The 11,719-nt window shown below is 41.3% G+C and overlaps 1 protein-coding gene across 7 annotated transcripts in view; it reads left to right on the forward strand.

Annotated features, from left to right (window-relative positions):
* The first annotated feature begins 765 nt into the window (after window positions 1-765).
* The window catches only part of ZFP14 (ZFP14 zinc finger protein), a 35,614-nt gene continuing 24,660 nt past the window's right edge, over window positions 766-11,719 (forward strand). Inside the window, exons 1-7 of one of the 7 annotated variants that reach the window (XR_003427266.1) lie at window positions 829-1,497; window positions 6,423-6,507; window positions 6,728-6,780; window positions 9,757-9,883; window positions 10,145-10,318; window positions 10,628-10,770; window positions 10,991-11,089. Coding sequence is in view for 5 of the 7 variants with exons in the window: in XM_027078961.1 (XP_026934762.1) it covers window positions 8,361-8,390; window positions 9,757-9,883; window positions 10,991-11,089 (256 nt within the window). In the remaining 2 variants the exon portion in view is untranslated. Of the gene's footprint in view, window positions 800-828; window positions 1,498-6,422; window positions 6,508-6,727; window positions 6,781-8,311; window positions 8,391-9,756; window positions 9,884-10,144; window positions 10,319-10,627; window positions 10,771-10,990; window positions 11,090-11,719 lie in introns of those variants that run through there. The other 6 variants (XR_003427267.1, XM_027078961.1, XM_027078963.1 and 3 more) reach the window with 6 other exon arrangements.

Raw genomic sequence — 11,719 nt, forward strand, 5'->3', positions numbered from 1 at the left:
AAAAAAAAAAAAAAAAAAAAATGTAATCACAGATAGGTTCAAGGGAAAAAGGTAGAACAAGATATACTTGTGCACACAGTAAGCACAAGCAAACTAGAGTGACTCTACTAATATTAGATAAAACAGATGTCAAGACAAGAGACAGAGGCACAGGGATATCGGCTCGGTGCTTTGTGACCGCCTGGAGGGGTGGCATAGGTAGGGTGGGAGGGAGGGAGACGCAAGAGGGAAGAGATATGGGAACATATGTATAACTGATTCACTTTGTTATAAAGCAGAAACTAACACCATTGTAAAGAAATTATACCCCAATAAAGATGTTAAAAAAAAAAAAAAAGACAAGAGACAGAGAAATGTTTCATAATAGAAGGGTCAATTCATTGGGGAGAAACAATCATAAATGTGCGTATGCTATAATAACAGCTTCAAAATACATGATGCAAAAACTGAATGAACTAAAGGTAGAAATAGACAAATCCACAATCGCAGTTTTCATGTATCTCCTACTTCATACATATTTTGCTGTTCGAAAAATGAGATTTAAGATTAGCCTAGATATTTTCAGATAACTTCTAAAGTTTTTTGAGAGGAGAAAAATCCTTCCATCTATGAACTAATACATAAAATCCAAGTCCGGAGGTCCACCGCCCGCTCCCGCCCCAATCGCTCGCGCCTGCGCTTGCGCATTCCTCTCAGCCCGTTGGGGCGAGGACCAGGCCCTCCCTACCGGGACTACATTTCCCACAAGCCTCTGCACCTAGTTTCCTTCCGGCTTCCTTGCTGGTGTCGGCTCGGAGAGGTGAGTTGGTCTTGTGCATTGAGGAAATGGGCGCGGGGGCGGCGCGGGGGCGGCGCGGCCCTCTGTGTGCACTGGGCTGAAGTGACTGTGTAGTTTGTGACGCTGACTGGACACTGGGCACCCTGGTCCGTCCTCTGTCCTCCTGCTTCAGGGCCGCACAGATGCAGCGGCCCAGAATGGCTCCGAGTTAGATTTATGAACCTCACAGTGAAGGCCCCTAACAAAAAGACGCAGAACAACAGCTCTCAGAACCACAGCTTAGCCAGAGCTCCCTCCCAAGGCAGCTTTTGAGAACTCAGAGACGTATTCCAGCCCTGGTCTTTGTACTCTGGCCATTCTCACCCAGAAGGGTCAGCTTCTCCCCAGGCTCCCTCTTACTTCCATCGGGTTATGTGTGTGGTGGATGGCGGGAGCAAATGTGGTAGCGGGGGTGTGTCCTTAATCTGGACAGGCTGAGCTCCGAAAAAGGCGCAATGTGTCCAGATTCCCGTCTCCGTCCCCCAACCTGCTGATCTTTAGGAATGGAGTCAGAAAGGAGAAAATAATTATGTATATACAATTATATATGTGTGTGTGTGTATATATATGTATATAATTATATATATGTTTATGTTTCCTCTTTGTTCCATGAAATGTAATTTTTATTTTTTTCTAGACGTGGGGACGTTTGCTTCTCCTGTGAAAGAGTGAAAAATCAGGTCGGACTGAAAAAAGATAAAGCGGCCCTGCCATTAATCTGGATGGGAGAGGATAGACAGATAAAGCAAGCTGCAGAGTTAATAGAAAACATTATTTCTGCCCAAGTCATGCAGCAGTTGTAAAATGCCATAAAGACTCCCTTTTTGAGAGCTTATAGCTTTCTTACCAGTGTTGCCCCAGACCTGCCTTGCTGATTTTATTTTATCACTGGGGATACCCAGTTACTAAATTACCCTCACTTCACTTTCTAGCACTTAATCTCCAATTAATCCCTGCCGCTCCTATTCTCACCTCAGAAGCAGCAGTCACTGAAGTATGGTTCCCCACTTCTTCAGAATCCTTCAGCTGGAATTCAGCTCTTTACAAAAGAGCTTTTCTTATCCCTCTCCTCCATCACATTCCAGCCATTCCTGTAGAATTTCCTCCCTCTCTTGAGTCAATAAATCTTATTTTGTTGGACTGTACAGAATTGTTACAGGTAGTCTTCAGTTGGTTAGGCTTTAATACCGGAATATCCTATCCATTGGCGTGGTACTTTGTTCTTCCTTCCCAGTGAATGGTGGAGAGGATGAGGGTAGAGTCCCCCCCACCTCCACCAAGGGTATCCTCTCCTCTCCAGTGGCTATTCAGATGAACATTTGGCAGTCATTTAATTCCACCTGTGAGCTGCTGCTTTCTAATAGTTTGAATGGTCTGCAGGTAAACCTCATGCAGGGAGGCTAACTGTAGAGCTTTATTTATTTTTTTTGTGTGTATGGTACGCGGGCCTCTCACTGCTGTGGCCTCTCCCGCTGCGGAGCACAGGCTCCGGACGTGAAGGCTCAGCGGCCACGGCTCACGGTCACAGCCGCTCCACGGCACGCGGGATCCTCCCGGACTGGGGCACGAACCCGTGTCCCCAGCATCGGCAGGCGGACCCCCAACCACCGCGCCACCAGGGAAGCCCAGAGCTTTATTTTAGGCTGTGATTTATTATGATTTATTTATTACAGTTTAGTTGGAATCATACACTAGGTGTTTTGATCTTTTCCACTGCCCTGAGGTCAAAAGCAGGGAAAGATAGGAGATGGTTTGATTGGTGACAGGGTCTTATGCTTTTGAAGCTTTTAGGAGTGGTAAGGTGATAGATTTTTAACAGAGAGCTCTGTGTTAACAAGACAAGGGATTACTAGTGGGAGGGAAGGGAAACATCAGTAGAAATTTGAAAATTGGTTTGAGGTTTTTGACGGCATGAGTTTGTTTCAGGCCACATATTTATGTGGTCTTATGACAGGCAGTTTAGTATAGTTGCAATATGGGTTATGGAGCCAAATTATCAGGGTGCTAATCCTAATCCTTCACCCTTAGAGCTGGGTGAAGTTGGGGCAATTTACTTCATCTCTTTGTGCCACAGTTCCTTCATCTGTAAAAAGAGGATAATAATAGAACCTACTGTGTAGGGTTGCTAAGAATAGGTGAATTAATATATGTAAGGTCCTCAGATAATGCTTGATACATAAGTACTCAGTAGATTTCGTTGATATTATTAAAGTGTGATCCATGTTTTTCCTCATCACCCAGATCCAAAAATTATGAGGATTTTGCCATGTATGCTTCATCCACATACCCTCCCTTTGTAAATTGTTGTTAATCAAGAGGAATTGCCTATCAGTCTGAAGCTCTGAAATTTATTAGCATTCTAAGGAAGAGCGGGGCTGAGAAGCTCAAACTTTTTGTGGAAGAAAAAAGAAAGCTCAGAAGAGAATTTTCTTTAATAACTGTGGGAAGAAGTATGTAGTATTCTTCATCTTCAGTGATATAGCTGACGTTTATTAAATGTTTATTTGCTACTTTAGTGTGTTATTATATGTAGTGTCTTATTTAATACTCATAACAATGCTTTGGGATAGAATCTATAGTTATCACCATTTTATATGGGAGGAATCTAAGGCTGAAAAGTTAAGTAACATATCCAAGGTAACACACTTAATAACTGTCAGAGCTGAGATTTATATCTTGGAAGTTTGACAGAAAAGCCTATGTTAGTAATTACAACAGTATACCAAATCTCATCATCACATCTACTTGAACAAATCCTTCCCACCTTACTCAGTAATCCATCATGAGGGGGGTGATATTAAGATGATGACAGCAAGCACTGTCAAGTTATGTCCAGATTATAGCTGTGAGGTCTCTGTAAAAGGAGGATTTCATACAGTAAGATTTATGCCTTACAATTTTTATTTTAATGATGTTACATGCAAGGTTAGAAAAATAGGACAAGAAGATCTAATAGCAGTTGGAGGGCTTCATAGGCATCTTAGCCCAAAGGATTGGTTCAGAAGCAAAAGAAACCCATTTGTCAGGACGCTGTGAAAGGAAGCAGCCATGAGACTGCCATCAGTGCCTAAAAGATATGAGAGACTTCGTCATCCTTTTCTAGGTAGTACTCTAACATATGGGTAAATTAAATCATGGAGTTGGTTCATGATTAAATCATGAATTAGACGCTGAAGTAAAGAAGAAGAGCCACTCAGGAAAAACAACAGCTGTTTTTAGAGTATCCTGAACTTTTTTCTTCAACAGAAGACTGGAAGAAAACTTGAATTGGGAAAGTCTTTCCCTTCTTTGGAGTATTTGCATACTTTAGGGTCACACTGTGTTTAATATGGTGGTGAGTGTTGTGAGCTACCACTGTAAACATTTTAACTGGTCCTTCTAGGCATACATGTGATTTTTTTTTTTCTGTCAAAATAGTTTAAGGCCACACATGCTGGGATTTTTTGTATTTAACATATTGGCTTTACCCATTTCATCAAAGTTAGGGCAACATCATCACTTTTTACTCTTTGCATGGTTTTCAGTGGTATAGATGCACTACAGTTTTTTTGTGTTTTTTTTTTTAATTTATTTTTTTATTTTTGCTGTGTTGGGTCTTCGTTTCTGTGCGAGGGCTTTCTCTAGTTGCGGCAAGCGGGGGCCCCTCTTCATCGCGGTGCGCGGGCCTCTCACTATCGCGGCCTTAAGCACAGGCTCCAGACGCGCAGGCTCAGTAGTTGTGGCTCACGGGCCTAGTTGCTCCGCGGCATGTGGGATCCTCCCAGACCAGGGCTCGAACCCGTGTTCCCTGCATTAGCAGGCAGATTCTCAACCACTGCACCACCAGGTTAGCCCCCTGGCAGGAGTTCTTTAGACCCAACCAAGTTGTCAGTTACTTGCCACGCAGTCTTAATTTGGATGTTTGGTGGTCGTCTGGGTGGATCTTTTCAAGTCCAAAGAGATAGAGCAATAGGAGAATGAGAAAGACTGAGGGGGAAAAGCCTTGGCCTCAGTGCGCTTCTTCACGGCCAGAGAACTGGTCTCTGCCAGATCCTGCAGGCGACGTCAGCTGCCACTTAACGGGCTACTTGAATCTACATGGCTCAGGATGAGTCCCAGCCACCCTTCAGAGGGGAGCCATAGCCCAGTAGGCGGATCAAGATTATGGCCTTTGAGGCCCTGCATTGGGTGCCAGAAAAGATGTTGCAGGAAAGAGAGTGGGGTGCGAGAGGATGATCACATCCCAAGTCATGTCTGAGTCCCTGGGATGGCCGCCAAGTGTGTGTTCTTGGCTTTGTGCAGGCAAGAATTCAAGAGCAAGACATAGTAAAGTGAAAGAAGGTTTATTCAGGGAGATACACACTTCATAGACAGAGTGTGGGCCATCTTGGAAGGCAAGAGGCCACACTACAGTTTATTTAATCATTCCCCAGTTTAATTATTTTCAGCTTTTATTCATTATAAACCAAATCTGTTCACACATCTCTGCAAACATCTCTATGTACATGTGCAAATAGTTCCTTTAGTCCCAGAAGTGGAGTTTCTGGTTTACAGCGTTATGGGGTTTAAATGCTGTTTCACACAGTTCTAAATTTGGACCAACCTAGTGTGCTGTGACCTTGCTAATATCATCAGTCTTTAGATCTTTTAGATCTCCCAATCCAGTCGCTGTAAAGAGGTATTTTTTGGTTGCTTTAAACACATTTCGTTAATTAGAGTGAGGTCTAGTATCTTTTGAAAGGTTATTTCTATTTTTTAGTGAATTGCCCTTGCACAGGTTTCTCTCAGTGAAGTAGAAATTCTACCCTTCAGAGGCAAAAACCAAAGTTGAAAGATGGCTTTTTAGTTAGAGAAATGTGGACTCAAAACAAAGCTCTGCCACTTAATAACTGAATCTGGGCAAATGATCTGACCCCTGAGCATCAGTTTTCTGAACTATGGAAAGGAGAGAGGAACTACTTTGCAGAACAATGCTGAGTGATGTACCTAAAGCAGCCATCACAAGAAATTTCTCAATGAATGTTTGTTGTTGACTAACTGCAACAATCATGAATCCTCTACTGAAAGAGGGGGTGGAAAAGGACGTCATGGTGTGAGAGGTTCTGACTGGGAAACAGAGTAGTGAGTTGTCCGGGCTGGGGAAAGACCAGTGCAGCTTTACAGTGTCAGGAGCTGCCAGGCCCGATCTGTGTGGTTTTCAGTCTTTGTGTTTAGGAGGTTCAGGCAGGATCCTGGGGCTCATAGGAGGCTCTGTGTGGATGGTGTGGCCCTTTCTCAGCCCTGAAAAAATTGTACTGGAAAGGGGAGATGCTGCTCAGGACAAGTCTGAGGAATCCAGTGTCAGGACCAGATCCACACTGCCAGATGGGGAACTGGATAGAAATCTTCCCGCTAAAGTATCTGGGCTCTGTACAAAGATCATTATTGTTTAGCTGAGTTTTGTCAGGGCTTGGATTTCTTCAGACTCCCTATACTCTCCTCCAGTTGGGTATGAGAGCAATGTGGGTATAACGGTGAAGAGTAGTTTGGAAGCAGGAATGGAAGAGAAAAAAAGCTCATACTAACATAAGTCATTTTGGGAGCTCTGAGGCACATCTGGTTTCATGGCTGCTTTTTCTTCTTCCAGATCTGGCTTATCTGGACTCTAGTTCTCCAACAGAGAAATCTTGAAAAGGACTGACCGGTTCTTGCAGTTGGAAACAATGGCCCATGTAAGTTGGTGTTTCTTCTTCATTTTTGAAATATTGCCAATTTCTAGGCCATGTTTCAGGATAAGGAATATTATCCTGAAACTTCCTATTTAACAGAATTCCATCCAAGAACCCACTCTAGTTCCTCTCATTCCTGTCAGAGTTAGGGACAAATAGCCCAGTGTCCCCTATGTGCCCCCTTCCCTTTTTACCACTAATGTGGACCATCTCCTATCTACAGAATCTTCTGTCAAGAGTCATCAAGGAGCAAAAGTGAAATACCTTGAGAAGAATGTGGGTATTCTCTGCAGAATGTCCCCCCGTTAACATTTTTGATTTTAGCTTTTGATTTTAATACCTAAACTTCAGAGAAAGCATATTTCTCTGAATTACAGTGATTTGGGGCCTAGTTTTATATGGGAAAAATTGACATCCCCGATACACAATTTGACATCTTTTAAAAGTTTTTTTAACTTTGTATTGCTGTATAACGTACATAGAGAATAGTGCACAAATCAGAAGTGTGCAGCTGAATGAATTTTCATAAATTGAGTATATCTATGCTATCAGCACTCAGGTCAAGAAAGAGAATATTACTAGCATTCACGTGTCCCCCTTTCAGTCACTTTCTACCTACCCAGTCCAAATGTAACCAAATGTAATCCTGACTTTGAACACCATACAATAATGTTGCCTATTTTTAGAACTTTATGTAAGTGAAATTTTATAGTTCAATGTAACTTTTTTTAAAACAGAAAACAATGTGTAGGAAGTCTTGCTATATTCCAAATACAATTGCTGGATCATCAGAACCATCTGCAGATGTTTTGAAATGCATGCAGATATCATTAAAGGGGATGTGTATAAGTGGTACTGCTGGTGATAAGGGAGGCCTCAGAGCATCATACAGAGTGTGAGCCAGACCTGCCATTATGTTCTCCTTGGAAGCGCATTTGCAAAGTGCACTTCACATGTAACCCCTGTTTTTGTCATTTTGTAAAATGAGTTCCTAAGAAGTTGGAAAAGTATTGAAGAAACTTGTAGAGAAAGAAGCAAAGCAAGTGAGAAAAAGAAATTTGGTAAGAGACAGTGAAAGTACTAAAGCCAGAGATATCATGTGTGCACTGACCCACGTGTACTCTAATTCTGTCCTGGGGGAAATGTGAAGCTAGTTGGAGGGTTGGAATTGATATATAATGCAGTATAATTCTTTGCTTTAAAATGATGGGAAAATAGGCACCCACACAAAATGGTGGGAAAATAGTGTTAGAATGTCTTGATTTTCAAGAATGGATTATTAATATTAAATGGGAGATCCCTGTTTTGAACACTCCTTGATGATCTTGTGGTTTGATGAAAGAGAGAATTTGGTCTTATTTGACTGCTTATAGGGAAAACTCCAAACTTCTCCACAGACCTGAATTTTTTAAGTACATAAGATGAGATTTAGTATTGGCTGGTTTTAGTCCTTGTATGCGTTGAGATCTTATGGTATGTAAGGCTTTTAGGATTGGGTGGATAAGGTAGGGAGATGATTGCGACCTTGTATTGTGAGGCCTAAAAGTTCATATGCTGCCTTGATATATTATCAGACCTAACCAAGAGTTCGCTGCTCTCCCCAGATGTGGCCCCCATGCAATGGAAAAGACTCTTTACCTGGCTAGTTTCCCTATCAGCTAGACCAGCTAAACCCCTCTTAGTCTTCAACCTAATAGGTTTCACCTCCTTGCCAGCCCACAGAATTATTCAAACAAGCTCATCACATCCTCCTGCATTGGCCAGGGACCCCTCATCCTCTTTTTACTATAAAGCCTGCCTCCCACAGATCCTGCTTGTTCACCTTATTCCTGAGTGCAACCCCTGTGTGGCCCTGCATGATGTGTGGTGTCTTCCTCTCCCGGGCTGTGAGTATATGTGACTAATAACCTGCTGTCAGTCTCATCTGTCAGGTGTCAGATATTCAGTCATCTCATACCATTTAGGGTGAGGGATCCCTCCTTCAGCAATGGGGTGAGTAGGAGGTGATTGGAACAGAACTGCAAACAGAGAGGAAGAATCATCTCCAGGAATCCCTGAGAGAAGGATAATAGGAGCAGAGTCCATCGTGTAGTTTTACAGGATGTGCTGGTTTAGAGCAGGGTTTCTCAACCTTGGAACTACACTTGACCTTTGAACAACGCAGGGATTAGGGACGCTGATCCTTTGTGCAGTTGAAAATCTGGCCCTCTGTATATGCTGTTCCTCCATATCTGGAATTCCTCATCATATGCAGTTCTGCATCCACAGATTCAACCAACCAAGAATTGCATAATACTGTAGTATTTACTATTGAAAAAAATATACATATAACTGGTACCATGCAGTTCAAATCTGTGTTGTTCAAGTTTCAACTGTATTAATATTTTGAGCCAGAGAATATTTTATTGTGGGGGATTGTCCTCTGCATTGTAGGATGTTTAACAGTATCCCTGGCCTCTACCAGTTAGACACTTCTAACACTCACACCCCTTCACCCTAGTTGTGCCTATCAAAATTGTCTCCAGACATGGCCAGATGTCTTCTGGGAAGTAAAATCACTCCTCATTGAAAACCACTGGTCCAGGGTGATACCTTTACCATTCGGTATCCTCTAACTCAGGAATGAGGAAAGATGTTCAGTGAGGGATGATGGATGATAAATAGTAAGAAGATCATCCAGATGCATAAGTAATAGATAAAGTAGAATGTGAGAGTTGAGGAAGATTTTTGAGACTGTATTGAATCCAGACATCTAAAGAGAGAGGAAAAAAAGATTGGATTTAATACATTTGAAATGTGGACTGCCATGTAGCAAATTTTTAAAAATTTACTAAAGAATTGGTCGTAACAGGGAAGATGCTTATAATAAAATGTGACTTTATGGTGAACTTGAGTCTATTTTCTTAGAGATTTCATAGTACATATTTCATATTTCATATGAATTTGTGGTGGAGATACAACTTGCAGAGGGTTTGTGTGCACTGTTTCATTTAATTGGAACTTCTTTTGGTTATTTTATTCCTTTCCAGATATTTTTGGGTAAAAATTTAATCTTATTTGCACTCACAGGACTGTTCAAGGCATGTAGCACTATGCTTCAGTGATACTAATTTTCTTACTGTCCTTACACATGTCATAAATTTGCTTGCTGTGTGCTCCCTCCCTCTCTGCAATGCAATCATTGATCCCTCTTTCCATTTAAAAAATATTTCATTTATTTTCACAAGTTATCCATGAGTTTTATTTTTTCAGGGTTCAGTGACATTCAGAGATGTGGCCATAGACTTCTCACAGGAAGAATGGGAATTCCTGGACTCAGCTCAGAGGGACTTATATAGGGATGTCATGTGGGAGAATTATAGCAACTTCATCTCACTAGGTAAGGCTATTTACCCCCAATTATACTGGCTTTCTCTTCTGTCAATATCAGGACTATGTTTTGAGAAACTAGATAAAATTTTTCTCTCTGTTCCAAAGGAATGGTTCAAGCTTTTTTAGGTTGGAAGTAGGCCCCTCCTTTTAACACTTCATCACTCTCAGGTTCAGCAGGCTAGGTCCTTCAGACTTTCCAGGCTCTGTTGTTTCCATGTTTCCTTAGTATTCAAGGGGCTGGGTTTGAATTCTGGGTTTTTTACAACAGACGCATTCTCCAAGAAACCAGGCTCGGAATTGATGTAGATGCTTAACCCTCCTTTATAATCCACCTGCAAAGAGAATACCTAGACTCAGGGATTCTGAGTCTCTTTAAAAATCAGAGGAGCCTGTAGAACTTACATAGTATGAGGTGGATCCACAAAGTTCATCTAAAACTCAAGTAAGTGCATTCTGTTTCCTATAACAGACATATTCAGTTCTACTTGCTTTGTCGTAGAAAGTTAAAGTCTAAGAACTTTGCATTCAACATTAAATGAATATCTTAATAAGAATCTGAGGATGTCTGAGGAAGCTTCTTATTCTCTGAGCAAATTGATAACAATAAAAGTTAATAGCTAGTATACACACATATTATGTGTATATATACATATAACTGCATATACTTACATACTATTCTGAGCATTGTATGTTATTAATTAATCCTCACAACAACTCTATGAGAAATATGCTATTATTATCCTTATTTCAGATGAGAAAATTTAGGCACAAAATGTTAATAATTTGCAGAGGTAACATAGCAACAAAGGCAGGATATGAACCCATGCAGTCTGGATCCATATTCTGTGTTTTCAACTATTACAAAAGACTGCCTCTCAACAGAGCTTGTATGAGGTATGAGTTTAAATTGTTTTAAGGCCTGTTCTTACGCATCTGGTGTCTACTCCTTGTGGTCCTGAGGTTACCCTAGTATGAGTGTTCTTCAACTACCTGGCATTTCTTTGCTCTTAGGCTTTATAAAGTACCATTTTGATCTATCGTTTATTATAAATTTAACCAAATCTGAACCTAAGGACTTTGGGGCTTATAATTTCATGTCACATTATCTTTTAAGCAGGACCTTCCATTTCTAAACCAGATGTGACTACCTTATTGGATGAAGGGAAGGAGCCCTGGATGGTTGTAAGGGAAGGGACAAGAAGACATCACCCTGGTGAGTGAGGGCTTAGCAGGCATGGGGAAGTCATTACTGTATGTAATAGCCAAGTATGTTAGAGTAGAGACATACCCTCGAGATGTTACACATCTCTCTTCAAAAGCACATAGCCTGTGGAGAAAAGGCCTGAGACCTAGGAAGCAAATTAAAATCTTTAACCTTTGGGCTAGCAAATTAATCTTTAATCTTTGGGCTAGCAAAGGAACTTCCTACTGGCCTCGATTACAACTCTCTGTTTCTTGTCTCATGTTTCTCTCCCACTTCAAAGAGAGAAACTGTTCTCAGTAGAAGGAAAAAAATGATAATAAATATGAGTTAAAATCAACAAAATAGAAAAAGAAAAAAAGTGAAAATTAATAAAGCTTAGAGTTGATTTCTTGAAAAGATCAACAAAATTGATAAACACCAGCTTGACTAATCAAGAAAGAAAGAGAGGCAATATAAATTACTAATACCAGGAATGAAAGAGAGGTTTTCACTTCACATTTTTACAGCCATTAAAAAAATAAGAGAGGCTTCCCTGATAGCACAGTGGTTGAGAGTCCGCCTGCCGATGCAGGGGACACGGGTTCGTGCCCCGGTCCTGGAGATGCCACGGAGCTGCTGGGCCTGTGAGCCATGGCCACT

The sequence above is a fragment of the Aethalodelphis obliquidens genome, unplaced genomic scaffold (genome assembly GCF_003676395.1).
Source record: "Aethalodelphis obliquidens isolate GAN/ISIS:26980383/991018 unplaced genomic scaffold, ASM367639v1 scaffold43, whole genome shotgun sequence".
Classification (NCBI taxonomy): domain Eukaryota; kingdom Metazoa; phylum Chordata; class Mammalia; order Artiodactyla; family Delphinidae; genus Aethalodelphis; species Aethalodelphis obliquidens.